The sequence below is a fragment of the Sardina pilchardus genome, chromosome 5 (genome assembly GCF_963854185.1).
Source record: "Sardina pilchardus chromosome 5, fSarPil1.1, whole genome shotgun sequence".
In the NCBI taxonomy this organism is placed as follows: Eukaryota; Metazoa; Chordata; class Actinopteri; order Clupeiformes; family Clupeidae; genus Sardina; species Sardina pilchardus.
Genome location: NC_084998.1, coordinates 35,765,960 through 35,785,529, shown reverse-complemented (window position 1 = coordinate 35,785,529; position 19,570 = coordinate 35,765,960). Strand labels below are relative to the sequence as shown.

General features: G+C 38.9%; 1 protein-coding gene across 2 annotated transcripts in view; it reads right to left on the bottom strand.

Moving 5' to 3' along the window:
• The window catches only part of ttc8 (tetratricopeptide repeat domain 8), a 97,054-nt gene that overhangs the window by 66,051 nt on the left and 11,433 nt on the right, over positions 1-19,570 (bottom strand). Inside the window, exons 2-5 of one of the 2 annotated variants that reach the window (XM_062537388.1) lie at positions 7,495-7,524; positions 7,214-7,334; positions 7,018-7,081; positions 5,499-5,658 (exon numbers count right to left, since the gene is read on the bottom strand). In XM_062537388.1, coding sequence (XP_062393372.1) covers positions 5,499-5,658; positions 7,018-7,081; positions 7,214-7,334; positions 7,495-7,524 — 375 coding nt within the window. The remainder of the gene's footprint in view (positions 1-5,498; positions 5,659-7,017; positions 7,082-7,213; positions 7,335-7,494; positions 7,525-19,570) is intronic. The other variant, XM_062537389.1, reaches the window with a different exon arrangement.

The following is a 19,570-nucleotide window of genomic DNA, read 5'->3' as shown; positions in this document are numbered from 1 at the left end:
ACACTATCAACTCTCTGTAAACTATGCAACCACCATGTCTACCCTAGCTACACCTTAGTAACCATATCTACATTATCTATCTATTTTTGCATTTTCATGCACTGGTAATTCCTTGGAATTGCATTTCTAGTTCTTCTTCTAACGCACGCAATTCAGCTTGAACCGTTTAACGTAGAAACGTCATTCAAACTGTGTTACGAAGGTCTTGCTTAGGACATCAGCGCAATGTATTTTTTAACTTTGTAACTTTTATACTTTTTAAACTATAAATTAAAAACTATTAAAAATTTCCCCATAGACTTAACATTGGCCTCTATGACATCACAATCGGATCATTAAGCAATTAGAATCTTATGCCAGGTGGCCAGCCCCACCTGCAGCAGCCCTCTCTCTCTCAGGCTTTAAGCATACAATCTCTCTGTGAAGACTACATATCCTGTTAAACTCTCTTTCAACTGTTTCAAAATAAAAGTCCTCACTGCAATAATACACTATTAAATCATTTAACCATTGAAACTACTCAACTATTTAACTGTTCAACCATTCCAACTGTCAGTTATCTTCAACTATGCCTCCAGTCAACTATATGAGACCTCCATGTACCTAGCAACCAACATAGCAACCATTAAAATTAAGCGTTTATGACCGTTTCCACAGCAACCAACATGATTTTACTACAGTAACTTCTTTATTCCTGATAGTGGCAGCCATGGATACCCTATCAACAAATGTTTCAAAATAGAAGTCCTCAGTAGCAAGTTAGCTAGTTAGCATAGCTAGCATAGTTAGCATTTTTAGCATAGCAGCTAGAAATGATTAGCTAAGTTAGCTCTGTAGGTCTGTAGCTAAGTAAGGTCTGGATTAGCTAAGTTAGCTAATCAACCTAGTTAGCATTGTTAACATAGTTAGCATTGTTAGCATTAGTAGCATAGTTAGCATTTTTAGCATAACTGTTAAAAATGATTAGCTAAGTTAGCTAATCAACGTGGTTAGCATTGTTAACATAGTTAGCATTGTTAGCATAGTTAGCATTTTTAGCATTACTGCTAGAAATCATTAGCCAAGTAAACCAATCAACCTGGTTATCATTGTTAGCATAGTTAACATTTTAGAATACCTGTTAGAAATCATTAGTTAAGTTAGAACAGGAATGTTTACGCTTTAAAATGTCTACCTTAACACTATCAACTCTCTTTAAACTATGCAACCACCATGTTTACCCTAGCTACACCTTAGTAACCATATCTACATTATCTATCTATAATTTATTTTACATTTTCATGCACTGGTAATTCCTTGGAATTGCATTTCTAGTTCTTCTTCTAACGCACGCAATTCAGCTTGAACCGTTTAACGTAGAAACTTCATTCAAACTGTGTTACGAAGGTCTTGCTTAGGACATCAGCGCAATGTATTTTTTAACTTTGTAACTTTTATACTTTTTAAACTATAAATTAAAAACTATTAACAATTTCCCCATAGACTTAACATTGCTCATTATGACATCACGGCAGCAATTAGAATGTTACCCCAGCTGGTCAGCCACCTGGGCACCAACTGTCAGTTTCTCTCAGGCTCCTCTCTGAAGACTACATATTCTGTTCCCCTGTATCCTCTGCGCACAACAGTATCAAAATAAGTCCTCCTAATTCCATCCAACTTTATATCCATTCATCTTCTTCAAACCATTCACTCATCCACCCATTCTAAACAGTCTGCCTATCAACAACATCAATTAGACGCTCTACATTGAACTTTTAAACAATCTACTCTGTCTCAGGCTGGCTCTCTTAGGCACATTCCATCTAACATTCTATCCATTCATCTTCTTCAGACCATTCACTCATCCACCCATTAAACTGTCTATCAACATCTATTAAACAATCTGTTTATCAACATCCATTAAACTCTCTGTCTATCAACATTAATTAGACTATCTACATTCAACTTTTAAATGATTTACTCTGTCTCAGGCTTTAAGAGTACTCTGGCTCTCGTAAGACTAGCCAGTTAAATTGATTACACCTGTGTCAACTACTCTCAGAGAGCTGTATCAGTGTCTCTCTAAACAAGAATATAAGGCACATTCCATCCAACATTCTATCCATTCATCTTCTTCAGACCATTCACTCATCCACCCATTAAACTGTCAATCAATATCTATTAAACAATCTGCCTATCAACATCCATTAAACATTCTGTCTATCAACATTAATTAGACTCTACATACAACTTTTAAAGTATTTACTGTGGGTCCCTCTCAAGCAGCGTTTATATGTCCTCCCTCGCTCCTCGATCCTCAATGATCTACATAAAGAAAGATAGAAGAAGGGCTAGACTATCCCATTGTTGCCGCTCCATCATTCTTTATGTAGATCAGTGAGGAGCGAGAGAGGACGCGTAAACGCTATGAGAGGCACCTTCTGTCTCAGGCTTTAAGCATACAATCTCATTAAGACTACAGATCCTGTTTCACTACTTCCTCTGTCCACAACTGTTTCAAAATAAAGGTTCTCACTGCAATAATACACTATTAAACCATTTAACCATTGAAACTACTCAACTATTGAACTGTTCAACCATTCCAACTGTCAGTTATCATCCACTATGCCTCCAGTCAACTACATGAAACCTCCATGTACCTAGCAACCAACATAGCAACCATTAAAATTAAGTGTTTATGACTGTTTCCATAGCAACCAACATGATTATACTGCAGTAACTTCTTGTTTCCTGATAGTGGCCACTATGGATACCCTAGCAACAAATGTTTCAAAATAAAAGTCCTCACTAGCAAGTTAGCTAGTTAGCATGGTTAGCATAGTTAGCATTGATAGCATTTTTAACATAACTGCAAAAAATCATCAACTAAGTTAGCTAATCAACCTGGTTAGCATTGTTAGCAAATTTAGCATTGTTAGCATAGTTAGCATTTTTAACATTACTGCTAGAAATCATCGGTTAAGTTAGCTAATCAACCTGGTTAGCATTGTTAGTAAAGTTAGCATTGCTAGCATAATTAGCATTTTTTAGCGTAACTGCTAGAAATCATTAGCTAAGTTAGCTAATCAACATTTTAACATGAATAGAAATCATTAGTTAAGTTAGAACTGGAATGTTTCATCTTTAAACTGTCTACCTTCACACTATCAACTCTCTGTAAACTATGCAACCACCATGTTTACCCTAGCTACACCTTAGTAACCATATCTACATTATCTATCTATTTTTGCATTTTCATGCACTGGTAATTCCTTGGAATTGCATTTCTAGTTCTTCTTCTAACGCACGCAATTCAGCTTCAACCGCTTAACGTAGAAACTCCATTCAAATTTTGTCGCGTAGGTCTTACTTACGCGATGTGGGCTTTGTATTTTTCAACTTTGTAACTTTTATACTTTTTAAACTATTAGTTAAAAACTATTACAATTTCCCCCATAGACTTAACATTGCTCATTATGACATCACGGCAGCAATTAGAATCTTACGCCAGGTGGCCGGCCACCTGGGCACCAACTGTCAGTTTCTCTGGCTTTAAGCATACAGTCTTTCAGAAGACTACACATATCCTGTTAAACTGTTTCCTTTGTCCACAACTGTTTCAAAATAAAAGTCCTCAATGCAATAATACACTATTAAATCATTTAACCATTGAAACTACTCAACTATTGAACTGTTCAACCATTCCAACTGTCAGTTATCATCCACTATGCCTCCAGTCAACTACATGAAACCTCCATGTACCTAGCAACCAACATAGCAACTATTAAAATTAAGTGTTTATGACCGTTTCCATAGCAACCAACATGATTATACTGCAGTAACTTCTTGTTTCTTGATAGTGGCCACCTTGGATACCCTAGCAACAAATGTTTCAAAATAAAAGTCCTCACTAGCAAGTTAGCATGGTTAGCATAGTTAGCATTGTTAACATGGGTAGCATTTTTAGCATAACTGCAAAAAATCATCAACTAAGTTAGCTTGCAAATAAGAAATTTTGTTTTTGTGTCTCAAAAGAACTCTTTAGAGATGCCAATACTGCACAGCTTAGAAAAGGAAATGGTAAAAGGTTGTTATAATAGAGGTTTAATTTCACAGTTTTATGGAATTTTAGTATCAGGATCACAAGAGTCATCACTTAATAGATTAGAAGCCTGGAGGAAAGATCTAAAAGAAGACCTGTCTATGGATGATTGGATGGAGGCATGTAGGGAAGCTCAAACTCAAACTGTAAGTGTAAGACTGAAACTGTTACAATATAAGTGGTTGATGCGTACCTATATAACTCCAGCTATTCTACATAAGTACAATGAGAATATTCCTGATACCTGCATTAAATGTAGCAAATTCAAAGGTGATCTTTATCACTGCATATGGGAGTGTGAACATATATTTACCTTCTGGAAGGGGGTAAAGGACATGATCAAAAGAATAATAAATATTAGCTTAACGTTATCAGCAAAATCATTTGTTCTACATTTGTACCCTCTTGAACTATCATTGAGAAAAAGGGAATATATTTTCATTGATATGTGCTTGTTACAAGCAAAACGCTTAATTGCTCTATTTTGGAAAAATACAAAAGCCCCAAGTGTAGAAGACTGGCTAAAAGAAATGGCAATGAATATGGCTATGGAAAAAATAACATATATAGTGAAAGGTAAATAGGAAATTTGAGGAGATCTGGAATCCACTCTTAACCTTTCTGGAAGATGTGGGAGGTAATGGGGGGTCTGATGTAAGTGAAAACTAATGCCACCTGAGAAGCTATTTTTATTTTTATTATTAGTATTATTATTATTATTATTATTATTATTATATTTGTTTTTCATGTTGTTGTTATAGTAATCGTCTTTTCTGTTAATTAGTTTTTATCTTTGTTGCATCATTCATGTAATCCTTCTGTGTTAAAATATTCAACTGTATGTAATGAATATGTAAAAAAAGTAATAAAAAACATTTGGGAAAAAAAAACTAAGTTAGCTAATCAACCTGGTTAGCATTATTAGCAAATTTAGCATTGTTAGCACAGTTAGCATTTTTAGCATTACTGCTAGAAATCATCGGTTAAGTTAGCTAATCAACCTGGTTAGCATTGTTAATAAAGTTAGCGTTGCTAGCATAATTAGCATTTTTAGCGTAACTGCTAGAAATCATTACCTAAGTTAGCTAATCAACATTTTAACATGAATAGAAATCATTAGTTAAGTTAGAGCTGGAATGTTTCATCTTTAAACGGTCTACCTTCACACTATCAATTCTCTGTAAACTATGCAACCACCATGTTTACCCTGGCTACACCTTAGTAACCATATCTACATTATCTATCTATTTTTGCATTTTCATGCACTGGTAATTCCTTGGAATTGCATTTCTAGTTTGCATTATTGTTAAAAAAATTAAATTTTTGGAAAATAATTAAATGTTTATCTCGGATATTCGATAAAAATAGAATGACCCGTATATCTGTGTTGTGAAAAGTAATTCAATGCAAGTACCGTTCCAAGTCTAACAAATCTCCCAGATGAACTTGTGACTGGACGAGCTGTGTGGGCAGTTCGTGGGGTCTTGATGGCTTGCTCCATAGTGCCTGGTCTTCCTGACTGTGTGCTGGGCCTCACAAAGCCAGTAATGGGCCGACCAGACTGGGTCATGGGCCTAAAGTTAACGGTACATTTTAGTTATGCACGGCAAAAACTGTTTATCCAATAAAACCTAACCAAGTATCATTAATCTTATATGAAGATCAAAAAATCTAGTTGCCATTGTTTTCAGTATAAGAATACTTACCTTGACTTAGTTTAAGAAAAGTTTGACTTATTTTAAGACACGTGTTCTTGAATACAAGCAAATTTGTCTGCCAATGTGTTAAGTAAATTTGTCCTAAAACAAGCAAATTTGTCAATGCGTTGAGCAAATTTGTCTTGATAAGACTCCTTAAAATAGGTCAAAGTCTTCTTAAATTAAAGGAGAATTCCGGTGTGAAATTGACCTTAACTGTACCGAAACATGTTGAGGAATACTTACGTTTGTTAAAGAGCCACCTTCGCTCACCCCCGTGCATTCCAAATCCCTATTCCAAATCGCTATTTTTAAACCATTACAACGGTTCCAAGTAACTCCACACTGCATTGGTAGACTTCTGAGGGTCCTGACATTTAAAACGAGATACTGAGAACTTTGGAAATGCACAGGAAGTTTATTAAAAAAAGACTGTTTACAAGCAGTACCTTCATAGAATCTCTCCGCTGGGCGCCATCTTGTAATCAAGTCGCGATATGCCGACTGACGAGCATGAACGAACAGGAAGGACAGGGGAACATATTGCAAAAGTAATTCCATAGGAAATATATAGTTATACTGTCTACATTGGCATGATGAGTAACACAGCTCAAAATGTTTTCAATATGTCCCCCTGTCTTTCCTGTTCGTTTGTGCTCGTCAGTCGACTTATCGCGACTCACCACAAGATGGCGCCCAGCGGAGAGATTCTATGAAGGTACTGCTTGTAAACAGTCTTTTTAAATAAACTTCCTGTGCACTTCCAAAGTTCTAAGTATCTCGTTTTAAATGTCAGGACCCTCAGAAGTCTACCAATGCAGTGTGGAGTTACTTGGAACCTTTTTAATGGTTTAAAAATAGCGATTTAGCTGCATAGGGTACGTTTTGCCCAATCTAATAGATTGAAGCCTACTGCAAGCTCGGCTGAAAACGGCGGAGTTTGGAATGCACGGGGGTGAGCGAAGGTGGCTCTTTAACAAACGTAAGTACTCCTCAACATGTTTCGGTACAGTTAAGGTCAATTTCACACCGGAATTCTCCTTTAAGTCAAAATCTGTTACTAATGTGACCCAGTTACTAATCTGTTACTAGATCTGTTACTAATGTGACCCAGTCTGAACAGAGCCATATCCGATTTGGATATGAGAAGGAATCAGATTTGAATCAGATTCGTCTGCAGTCTGAACGCGGCCTAACATGATTTGATCTTCTAAGAACGGAAAATCTATACAAAACCTGACAGCTGGGCTGGGGCCTCCTCCTTGGCTTGTCCCTGGCAACCTCAAAGATGTTCCTGGCCCTTTAGGAGGATTAATTAACATTTCACACAAAGTCTTTTCAAATTCCACATCAGGAACTTGCTTTTAAAAGAGAAATTAGATGAGTTTTCACGTAGATCTACACATTACATTGGGACACACATTTCACTTACTAGCAACTTGGGCAATGGAACTCTCATCCAGCATCATTTCAGCAATGCCTTCATGATCTACATCCACTTCATCTATATACACCATCTCAGTCAGGGCCCGTGTCTTTAAGCTCCATGCTGCCTGCACAATAAAAGCCTCAGTCACACCAACATTTTAAGCTAAACATGTTCACATGTTGTCATATACATCTCAGAAGGGGGATAGAGTGAGATAGAGATGGAGTAAGAGGAAAGGTATAGGATCAACTCCTGAAAACAAGAAGGAAAATAAGTTGCATTACCTCAGAGATAGGTAGAGCAGAATCAGACTCCTTGGACAAGATGTAAATACAAAAAGAGGATAAACAGATAGAAAGGATATAATGACAAAGAAAAGAAATTAACAAATTTAGAAAATAGTTAGAGTGTACATAGGTAAGTACATTGCAAAAAATAAAATCTAACCAAGAGATGGATAGATAGATAGATACTTTATTAAACCCCAAAGGGAAATTAAAGAATTCAAGGGTTATTAATCTTACATTAAGATCAAAATGTTAGAGATGCACCGATATGGAATTTTAGGGCCGATAACGATAGCCGAAATTTATCGGCTTGTTGTGGCCGATACCGATACGATAACCGATATTACTATTAGAGAAAAAATATTCAAAAATAAATTCAAAATTCAAAAATTAAAATGAACATTTAATGCATAATTTAATTGCAGTAATTGTATACCACCAGTGATGGACATAACTCATAATAGTCCTCAGTGGAACAGCAGTCAACAAGAGCAATAGCCTGGGCCTATGCGTGGCTCCTTTAAGTGAACATGACGTCATTGAGGTGCGAGTGCGTGAGTGGCAAGGGACAGTGCATGAATCGTTCTCATATGGAGTAAACACTCAACGCATATGGCTAGAAGCTGTGAAAAATCTAGCGACCAAATCAGAGTTTCGTGGGAAACTTATGTATAGTTTTAGCAGCGGTTAATTAAATAAAGCTGCAACTCCTCGGACTGTATCTTGTTGTAGGCTAATTGATTCCCATGTGCCACCTCCAGCCGAACCGCAAAAAAAGACGGCCAAATTAGCGGAGTGCTGTCCAGAAAAAGTACCTTCTGTTGCGCACAACATGCAGTGCTGCAGCGGTAATATTACAAAACCCAACGGAACGAAATGCAAATATAACACTTAGAACTACTTATCTACGGATTTGTTCCACCAAAAACTTTGTTAGTCTCCCCGACTAGCGCGGTAGTACGTGTAGACATAACACACGCTCTCTGCTTAGGTTAAAATGAAGATCGTTCAGGAGAGGATTTTGAGCTGCATAGATTAAACGCAGATATTGTTAGAATGGTGAAATACATCCACACAGCTTGCATTATTTTGAGGAAGAGGTAACCAACCAAGCTCAAGTAGCATGCAGCCAGACGGGCCTTATGTAGTTGGGAAATTAGGGCTTTAAAAAATATCGGCGCAAATTATCGGCCGAAATTCTGTTATCGGACCGATAATAATATTTTAAAAATGTCACTTATCGGCCAATAATATATCGGCCGCCGATATATCGTGCATCTCTACAAAATGTCTATTTGGTGTTGTTATTAGTATGAAGAGACTTACCTAGTGCCCTCTCAAAAGGTCATTTTGATTTAATTTAAGAAGACCTTTCCTTATTTTGAAGAGTCTTATCAACACAAATTTACTCAATGCACTGGTAGACAAATTTGCTCAATGATTTCAAATGATTTCACAAGAAAGTCTCTTTATACTGAAAACAATACCAACTAGAAAAGCACTCCGAGAGCGCAGACCTCCGTCTGCATTGTTCTTCCTAGGTTGTCATACATTTGAACCTAAACTATTCAGATCGCCACCACGTGGCCATACCATGCTATTACACCACTAAGCTAAATACATAAATGCCGACGGAATCCCGATGGAATTACGGATCACTCCCAAAATGTAATCGTTTCTTCCTTGGGTCATGTCTGACCTTCCCTGAAACCTGAAAAATTCATCGAAATCATCGATCACCTTTTGAGTTATCTTGCTAACAGACAAACAGACAGACAGACAAACAGACAGACAAACAAACAAACCCCGGCGAAAAACATATACCTCCTTGGCGGAGGTAAACTAGTTTTTTAATCTTGAGATTAATAACACTTGGTTAGATTTGATTAGAAAACAGTTTTTGTTTTTTTTGCAGAGTGTTCTTTCAGCGACGGATGCACTGCAAAAACTGCTTATATAATAAAATCTAAACAAGTGTTATTACAGGTAATTTTAAGCAAATTTATCCTCCAGTGCGTTGAGTAAATTGGTCTTGATAAGAATCCTTAAAATAAATCCAATTGTCAAAATGATCTTTTGAGAGCGCTAGGTAAAACTCTTCATACTAAAACCAAAAAAGAGTTTTTTGTACCTTAAAATAATGTTTCCAAAATCATTTCAGTGGTTCATCAACTCGTAACAGGGTGAACATCACTTCTGCATTCGCATTGCAGCATTCCTATCATTATTTGCTGGATAAACAAATAGCTTGCGACAGGGGAAAAGTGCTTTAGTGTTGATTTTCACACTTGGTTAGATTTTATTTTTTGCAGTGTAACTTGTCCTGTACTACAGTAGATAGCGAGATCTATCAAGATGGAGAAAGATAGATAAACAAACAGATAGACAGACAGCAAATGCATGTGATCATTGGTGAATGATCAAATCAGAACAAATTGTATAACACACCCACTTGAGATTAAGGGCACTTTCATACCCATTTTGTTCCAAATCACAAGCTGAATTGATAGTTTGTCTCCATTGTCCCTAGGTTTGTTTGTGCTCACATGGCAGTATTTATATTGGAACAAATGATAACAAACTCACCTGAAATTAAACCTTTGTCTACAAACAAACCAACAAGAAATTAAATTGTTCCTTGATTGGCCACATTTCATAGCTGAAGGCACTATCCTGAAGTCGCTTAAAACTTCATCCTACATTAACTTCAGCTCCATATGTGTTCGGGTGTGGTCATTGCAAACAAAAATAAAAATCAAACCACACTGCAAAAACTGATCGCTTACAGGGAAACTATGCAGGATTGGCGATTTCATCGCCGGTTTCGCTTTCGCTTTTCGTTTTCGCCATTTTATACTGCCATATTTCTCTGCAGAGCCTCCCCTACAGTAGACGACATGGTGGACAACTTTAACTCACACGTGTTAGAAATCATGGACATAGCTCACATGAAACTTAAGAAACAGAATAAAAAACAGAAAGCCCCATGGAAATTAAACCCAACAATTAAAAAGAGACTGTAGGAAGGCAGAAAGGCAGTGGCGAAAGACAAAGCTCTCGGCACACCATAACGCTGGGTTTCCACAGGGCATGTCACCACGCGAAATACGCCCGTTAAAATTTCGCCCGAGGGGGGTGGTCGCACACCTAGCGTTTCGGTTGAGTGACAGGCAGGATACTCGTTGAAAACGGTGGTCAACGGTAGCTCAACAGGTTAGCTTATTGGTTAGTTAGCGAGACAGTCTAGTGCTTCAGATTATATCCAGTGGTTTATCTAGCCCAAGTATGTTCATGTTGTACAGAAACACGATAGTAGTTCATTTCAGTGTGCTAGCAATTTAGTTGCTATGTGTTTTCAATAGGTTATAATGGGTCAACAAGCTAACAAGTTAACTCTACCGTTAGAGAGCTTACGTTAACTTACAATGATCTGTGTGTCCTGAACACATTTATGTCACACATAAACAATAAACCGTATCAAAATAAACCATTAAAAGTGGTCAAGAAACCTTAATTAGGGGCCAAGCAGCGAAGCTGCGAAGGCCCATATTGTGATTGCTAGTTTTCTTATTATTGGGGGCCAAGCAGCGAAGCTGCGAAGCACCCATAGTGTTTGTACCGTTTCCTATTATTATTCTTCCCGAATGGAAGTCTATGGCAGCCCATAGATCCATACAGTAAAAAGTTGTGAAATTTGGCACACTTATTCTACTCACAACTCTAAGCACTTTCACCAATTTACAGACTCCAGTCCTCAATCCTCTAGCGCCACCAACAGGTCAAAATTCATCAATTTTTCAACAACATTAATGCAAATATCTCTGAAATGCTTTGACCTATCAAGCTGAAACTTGCTCAGTGTATTAAGGCAAAAGTCAAGGCCCCACCCACCAATTAACAAGACTTTTCCATGAACGCTGTAGCGCCACCAACAGACCAAGGTCAAAACTTTCAAAAGAATTCACAGGTCACAAATATCATCCGATCCTCACCAAAATTTGCACACACCATCTTCAGACCATGCCTTCTTATTGCATTGCTTTCTGGAAGAATTGACAAAATAATTTGCGCGTAACAGCCAATGAAAATTGGCGGCGAAGCCGTCACACAGACATTAAACCTATATCTCTATGGAAGCCTTAGAATCATACAGTAAAAAGTTCTGAAATTTAACACACATATTTCTCTATGGCCAATGACCACATTCCCCAATTTACAGACTCCAGACCCCAAAACTCTAGCGCCACCAACAGGTCAAAATTCATAAATTTTTCAACAACATTAATGCAAATATCTCTGCTATGCTTGAACCTATCAAGCTCAAACTTGCTCAGTGTATTAAGGCAAAAGTCAAGGCCCCACCCACCAATTAACAAGACTTTTCCATGATTGCTGTAGCGCCACCAAGGTCAAAACTTCCAAAAAGTTTCACAGGTCTCAAATTTCATCCGATTCTCACCAAAATTTGCACACATCATCTTCAGACCATGCTTTCTTATTGCATTGCTTTGTGGAACAATTGACGGAAGTGCTCGCCTCTAACAGCCAATCCAAATTGGCGGGGAAGCCGCCACACAGGAAGTGAACCTATATCTCAGCAAGGCTTTCACGTACAAAGACCAAACTTGGTATATGGACTTGGGACCCCACCCTGAGGACGCACAATACATTTGGTGTACTCTGACCACTAGGGGCGCTATAATTAGCAAAACTTTCTCGGATCAACACCAAACTTGGTACGTGGATTTGTGAGCACATCCTGAGGACCTAAACTAAATTTGGTGACGTTTGAACACTAGGGGCGCTATAATTAGCAAAACTTTCTCGGATCAACACCAAACTTGGTACGTGGACTTGTGAGCACATCCTGAGAACCTGCGCTAAATTTGGTGACGTTTGAACACTAGGGGCGCTATAATTAGCTAAACATTCTCGTATCAACACCAAACTTGGTACGTGGACTTGTGAGCACATCCTGAGGACCTACGCTAAATTTGGTGACAAATCCAACACTGCAAAAACATCTTCAAACGTCCCTGCTTGGCCCCTCATTGCTGCTTGCAGCTATATTTAGAGTGCATGAAAATGCACTCTACTGTTATCCGATATCTTCTTATTATCGATATTATTATTCTTCTTCTAACGCTTTTTGTGCGTCTAATTCAGCTTCAACCGTTTGACGTAGAAACTTCATTCAAACTGCGCTGCGTAGGTCTTACTTAGGTGACTTCAGCTATATATTTTTCAACTTTGTAACTTTTATACTTTTTGAACTATTAAATAAAAACTATTAAAATTTCCCCATAGACTTAACATTACATTATGACATCATAATAGGGCAATTAGAATCTTATGCCAGGTGGCCAGTCCAGGTGCAGCAGCTCTCTCTCTCTCTCTCTCTCTCTCTCTCAGGCTTTAAGCATACAATCTCATTAAGACTACAGATCCTGTTTCATACTTCCTCTGTCTACAACTGTTTCAAAATAAAAGTCCTCACTGCAATAATACACTATTAAATCATTTAACCATTGAAAATACTAAACTATTTAACTGTTCAACCATTCCAACTGTCAGTTATCATCAACTATGCCTCCAGTCAACTACATGAAACCTCCACCTACCTAGCAATCAACATAGCAACCATTAAATTAAGCTTTTATGACAGTTTCCATAGCAACCAACATGATTATACTACAGTAACTTCTTTATTTCTGATAGTGGCCATCATGGATACCCTAGCAACAAATGTTTCAAAATAAAAGTCCTCATTAGCAGGTTAGCATGGTTAGCATAGTTAGCATTTTTAGCAGAATTGCTAGAAATCATTAGCTAAGTTAGCTAATCAACCTGGTTAGCATTGTTAGCATAGTTAACATTGTTAGCATAGTTAGCATTTTTAGCATAACTGCTAGAAATCATCAACTAAATTAGCTAATCAACCTCTTTAGCATAGTTAGCATGGTTAGCATTGTTAGCATAGTTAGCATTTTTGCATTTACTGCTTAAAATCATTAGCCAGGTTAGCTAATCTGGTAATCAGGTTAGCTAATTCAATTTTAAATTGTCTATCTTCGCACCATCAACTTTCAAAAACTATGAAACCACCATGTCTACCCTAGCAACACCTTAGTAACCATATCTACATGATTTATCTGTACATTTTTGCATTTTCATGCACTCGTAATTTCCTTGGAATTACATTCTCTAGTTATTATTATGGATCCGTAATGGGAGTCAATGGCAGCCCATAGAACCGACTACGGGAAAGTTGTGAAATTTGGCACACTGATTTGGATCCGTCCCATTATTCATGTCACCAAGTTTCATGTCGGCACCTTGAACTCTCTAGCGCCACCAACAAGTCAAAGTTGAACGTGCGTTCACGCACGTAACTTTTGACCCGTAGGCCCGATTTTCAAAAATCACATATCTTTGGAATCCCCTGACCTGCCCGAGTTCAATGAACCCTATGACATCATTTTTCGTCATGACAGATTTCCCGCCATTTTGGATTTTATCAAAAACACTTCAAAGCCAATTTATTTCACACATTTTGTCCAATCAATACCAAACTTGACACAGAGCATTCGCAGACTATGCCTCACCAACGCATTGCTTTTTGTCTTCGGAAGTATAACCGTGCGTCCAAAACAGCCAATCGAAATTTGCGGCGAAGCCGCCAAACAGGAAGTGGGCTCATATCTCAGCAACCCTTGCATGCATCAAAACTAAACTTGGCACATGGACTCGGGACCCCATCAGAAGGACGCTCGAGAAATTTGGTGACCTTTGACCTCTAGGGGGCGCTGCAATTAGTAAAAAGGCATTTTGGCCTATAGCTGTTGTGTTTGGAATTAAAACTTGCTACTGGTGCCTGGTTATACTGTTGGAGGTCCTTACGCTGACCCAGCTCAATTTGTGACATCACCATATTTGATTCGGCCGCCATATTGGATTTAATCAAAATCCCTTAAACATTTCCACAGGTCGCACAATGTGTCCGATCTTCACGAAACTTCACACGGATGATCTTCAGCCCGAGTCTAATACAGGCCTTGCTTTTCGGAATGATATCTTAAACCGTTCGCCCGCAACAGCCAATCGAAAGGAAGTGGGCTTGCATCTCGGCCAATCTTGGGTTGTTTGACATCAAAATTCTTGTGACTGCTTAAAACTATATACCTGACTTAACAGCATTGAGTTACCGTGGCAACTCTGGCCTTTTGACCTGCCTGCTTGGCCCCCACATTGCTGCTTGCAGCTATATTTCACATTTAATATTTCCAGTTACGACCCACGGGCTGCCGCCATTGTTTTCTGATTTTTTTGTAACTCCCGCCTCTGTGTACAACGCAGGCTTCTGATTTGCTCTGAGCGGTTCAAATTTGCCCTACGAGGCGAATTTCGCCCTACCGGAGCAAATTTCGCTTCCCTGTTCATTAAAAATAGTTTTTTAATCAAGTCACCTCCTTTCTGACTCTGAACAATAGTTTAGACAACTTTCAGTCAGGCTTCCGGACCAACCACAGTACTGAAACTGGGTCATTGACGTGACGCCCACATTTCGTCCGGACTTAACTGCTGATTTTTTAAACTTCTTTAAAATTACTCTAAATCTCATCAGATTTATTTTCTTTCCTTTTTGGCATATTTTCTGTAGTGTTTTGTAGTTCCACGTGAAATTTCAGCTTTCTTGAATAGATATTTTCTCCATAATATACAAACAAATATTATTAGAGCCATGTCCATTGTCGAAATATCATGTGGTGCGACCATCAAGAAATTATTATTTTGGAACTTGGAAGTTTTGTTACAGTGGCTAATACTATGCCTGTAAATTTTGACTTAATCTAGAAAATATCATGTGGTGCGACCAATATCATGTGGTGCGACCACTGTAGGATACTTTCCATTACTCATATACATTGCGGTATACATTGAGGTTTCTTCCTATATGTATCTCCAATTCTAGGGAGTTTTTCCTTGCCCCTGTTACTCATGGGCTCTCTTTGAATGTCTAACACTCTGTAAAGCGCCATGAGACATGTGTAATGTATTGGTGCTCTATAAGCGACATTAAATTGAAATTAAATTGAAATTGAAATTGCAGAGTTAAATGTTTTTGTGCTTTTAAAGTTATTTTCATGATTAATACAAACAATTGATTCATTTTAAAAGACTTCACTGTATTTTTTTTTCCATTTTTGAGTATTTTTGGGTAGTTCAGGAACAATGAACAATTCATATTTAGAAAGAATAATGAGAAAATAGGTAAAAAAATAAATAAGTGAAATCATGTCACCAGGCCCGTGCCAGTGCTGGTGCCGGTGCTGACGTTGAGCTGGTTCTGGTAAAGCACCGGCACCAGCACCGGCACGCATTCCCATAGGGTTCAGCACTGAGCAGAATGTTACTAGAGTGACGTAGGCCTACACTTCAAGCTGCCTTCTACCCATAATCCTTTGCGGCCACGTCTGAATCAGCTGTGAAAACAAAACAAACATGGCTGCCGTTATCGGTAAATTACTGCTGAATCGGTTGAAATGTCATTTGTGTGACGTTATTTAGCTTGGATTTGTTGAAAGTAGATTGAAAATAAACTATTTACTATCTGGTTATACCATTGTTGTACCCACTAATAACATCTGGTTTGATATATTAGCTGTCAGTGACTGTCAGTGACAACTATTTTATACCGTTAGCCTGCTAGCTTCTGTAGGCTTATTTAGTTTAACGTCAGGCTTTTGCTAACGTCATACCGTAGTGTTAACCAAAGATTCTAGAGTGTTACGCTCATTTTTAAATGACGCATATGGTTCTAAAGTCATGTCTAGTGAGAGTTGGCAGTGTCAGTTCAGTATATTTACTGTTGCCATGGTGCCACGACCCTTATTACGTAACGATCCCAACTCTGGGACCAGCAATTTCACGGTGCCGTGCCGGTTTTTGGGCACCAGCACCGGTCATTGTTCGATGGAAATACGCAGAACCAGTTCGAGATTGGGCACCAGCACGGCACCAGCACCGGCAACGCTGCGGTGGAAACGAGGTAATATTTATTTTTAACTGTGTTTTACTCTTTTTTTGTCAGAGGTGTGTTTTGACACACTGCGCAGGTGAGCTGGCAGAGGTGCTCACCACACTGTTCAACATCTCTCTGGAGCAGGCTATTGTCCCAACAAGTCTCAAGGTCACAAAAATCATTCCTCTTCCAAGACAAGCAGCAATAACCTCCCAGAATGACTATTGCCCAATTGCCTTGACACCTATAGTCATGAAGTGCTTTGAGCGAGTTGTCCAAGCACACATGAAAAGCAAAATCCCCCCTCTCTTGGACCGAACTGAAGATGCTGTTTCACTGGCCCTCCACACACTGCAATGTCACATCTTGAACAGCAGAACAGCTATGTGTGCATGCTGTTTGTGGACTACAGTTCCACCTTCAACACCAGCCTCCCCAATAGCCTGGATGTCAAACTCAACAACCTTGGAATCTACCCTCATGTGCAACTGGGTCCTAGACTTCCTGACCGGCAGACCACAAACAGTGTGCATGGGTATGCACCTGTCCTCCTCCATTACACTGAGCACAGGGGTCTCCCAGAGTTGTGTTCTGAGCCCACCCCTGTTCTCTCTCTTCACACATGACTGTAAACCCATTGATGACTCCAACTTCATAATTCATTTTGCAGATGACACCATCGTGATTGGACGAATAAGCAACAACAATGAGGAAGCCTATAGGAGGGAGGTGGAAAACTTAATGGAATGGAGCCAACATAACGATCTGGTTCTCAATTATTATGGACTTCAGGAGGCATGGAAAAGATGGTCACCGTCCCATCAGCATTAACGGTGAGGTGGTGGAGGTGGTTCAGTCATTAAAGTGTAAGTTTGAATGAAATGAAAATACATCAACTAAGCCGTGGAGGAAGTAATTTTCGCTCTTCACGCAGTACAGCGCTAGCACGGGCAGGAGCTAGTGGGTTAGCATGGGGCCAACAGCCACACGCTTTCAAAATGGCATTTTTAAACCACTAACATTGCTCAAAACAGCACCAAACCTCATCAGTAGCTTGCTCTAGATGTCTACACATAAAACGAAGCACCAATCAGCCTGTAAACTTTGGAATAGTTAGTATACACGTAAAATCAATTGGAGACCGCAACCCCATCTGAAGCACAGAAATGTCACGTGAGATCTCACACGGGAGCTTGTGGACTTTCCTTCGTAAGGAGCTGGAGGGGGTTAGTGTTCATAACAGCCTTCTTTTGTAAACGTCGGGTTTGTGAGCCAAGTTGTTTGTGCTTCGTTTTATGTGTAGACACCTAGAGCAAGCTTCTGACGAGGTTTGGCGCTTTTTTGAGCAATGTTAGTGGTTTAAAAATGCGACTTTGACTACCCGTAGCAATAGCTCCCATGCTTCCGTGTGATTTTGCGATTTTGAAAGCGTGTGGCTGTTGGCCCCATGCTAACCCACTGTTTGCTATTTTGGACTGTAGCTCCTGCCCGTGCTAGCTCTGTATTGCGTGATGAGCGAAAATTACTTCCTCCACGGCTTAGTTGATGTATTTTCATTCAGGAAATAGCATTTTTTTCAATTTCCGCCAAACTTACACTTTAAAGTACCTGTGAGTACAACTCAGCTGTGACCTGACATGGTCTATCAACACCAAAGCCATGGCAAAGAGGAGGCACCAGAGAATGTACTTCCTAAGGTGCTTGAGGAAGGCCCATCTTCTGCAATAGCTGCTAATCAACTTCTACAGATGTACCATTGAGTCTCATCACATATTGCATCACTACTTGGTATCCTGGCTGCATCGTGGACAACAGGAAGGCCCTACAATGCATCATCACTACAGCACAGAAAATCATCGGAACACAGCTCCCATCACTGGAACAAATTCACAGAACCCACAGTAACAAGAAGGCCCAACGCATTTGCAAGGCCCCAAGCCATCCCGGATGCTGCCTCTTCACCCTCCTGTCATTTGGCTGGCGCTACAGAGCACTCTATGCCCAGACCAGTAGGCTAAGGAACAGTTTACATCCACAAGCTGGACTGTTGAACTGATGAACACACTCCACCACTTCTGTCCCCCACTATCCCAACCTGTGTGCTAGTGTTAACACATTAGTCACTGCAAACTATTGATATGGATACTAGTGCAATTGGCATATCATGTGTAACGATATATTTATTTAATGTATATTATTTTAGTCTTTTTTAGCTTATCTGTGGGCATCTCAGGTTTGTTCCAAACAATGTATCGTTGTATTCTGTGTACAATGACAATAAGGTAAAATTGAATCTAAATTTTGACCTTCACTGTTAAACTGGAATAAAATGTATTTAATTACAGTGCCTATAGAAAGTTATCATACCCTTTTGAAATAGTTACTTATTTTGTCTTACAGCCTGAAATCAAAACCCATTTTTAAAAAAATCTTTTCCAGTTTTATTAACAAATCTAGCTGTACAAGATCAAAATAATGAAAAAAAAGTCAACAGTTCTGAAAATTAATAAAAAATTAAAAACTAGAATAACAGGGTTGGAAAAGTCATCATATCCCTGACTTAATACTTTGTAAAGCTTGCTTTTGCTTTCATTACAGCCATCAATCTGTTTGGATATATCTCTATTATAGCTTTGCACACCTAGATAGGGGAATATTTGCCCAATTTTCTGTGCAGAAATGTTAAAATGTAGTCAAATTCTGTAAGGAATGGCGATGGACTGCTCTCTTCAAGTCAATCCACAGATTTTCTATAGGATTTAAGTCAGGGCTCTGACTTTGTCACTCAAGGATATTCACCATCCTATCCTTAAGCCACTGCTTTGTTCTTTTGGCAGTATATGTTTAGGATTATTGTCGTGTTGGAAGGCGAATGACCTCCCCATCCTCAGCTGTCTAGGAGAGGGACACAGGTTTTCCTTAAGAATGTGGGTGTACTTGGCAGCATCCACTTTCCCTGCTATCCTGACCAATTGCCAAGTTCCCGCTGAAAATAAACATCCCCACAACATAATGTTGCCCCCACCATGCTTCACACTAGGTATGGTGTGT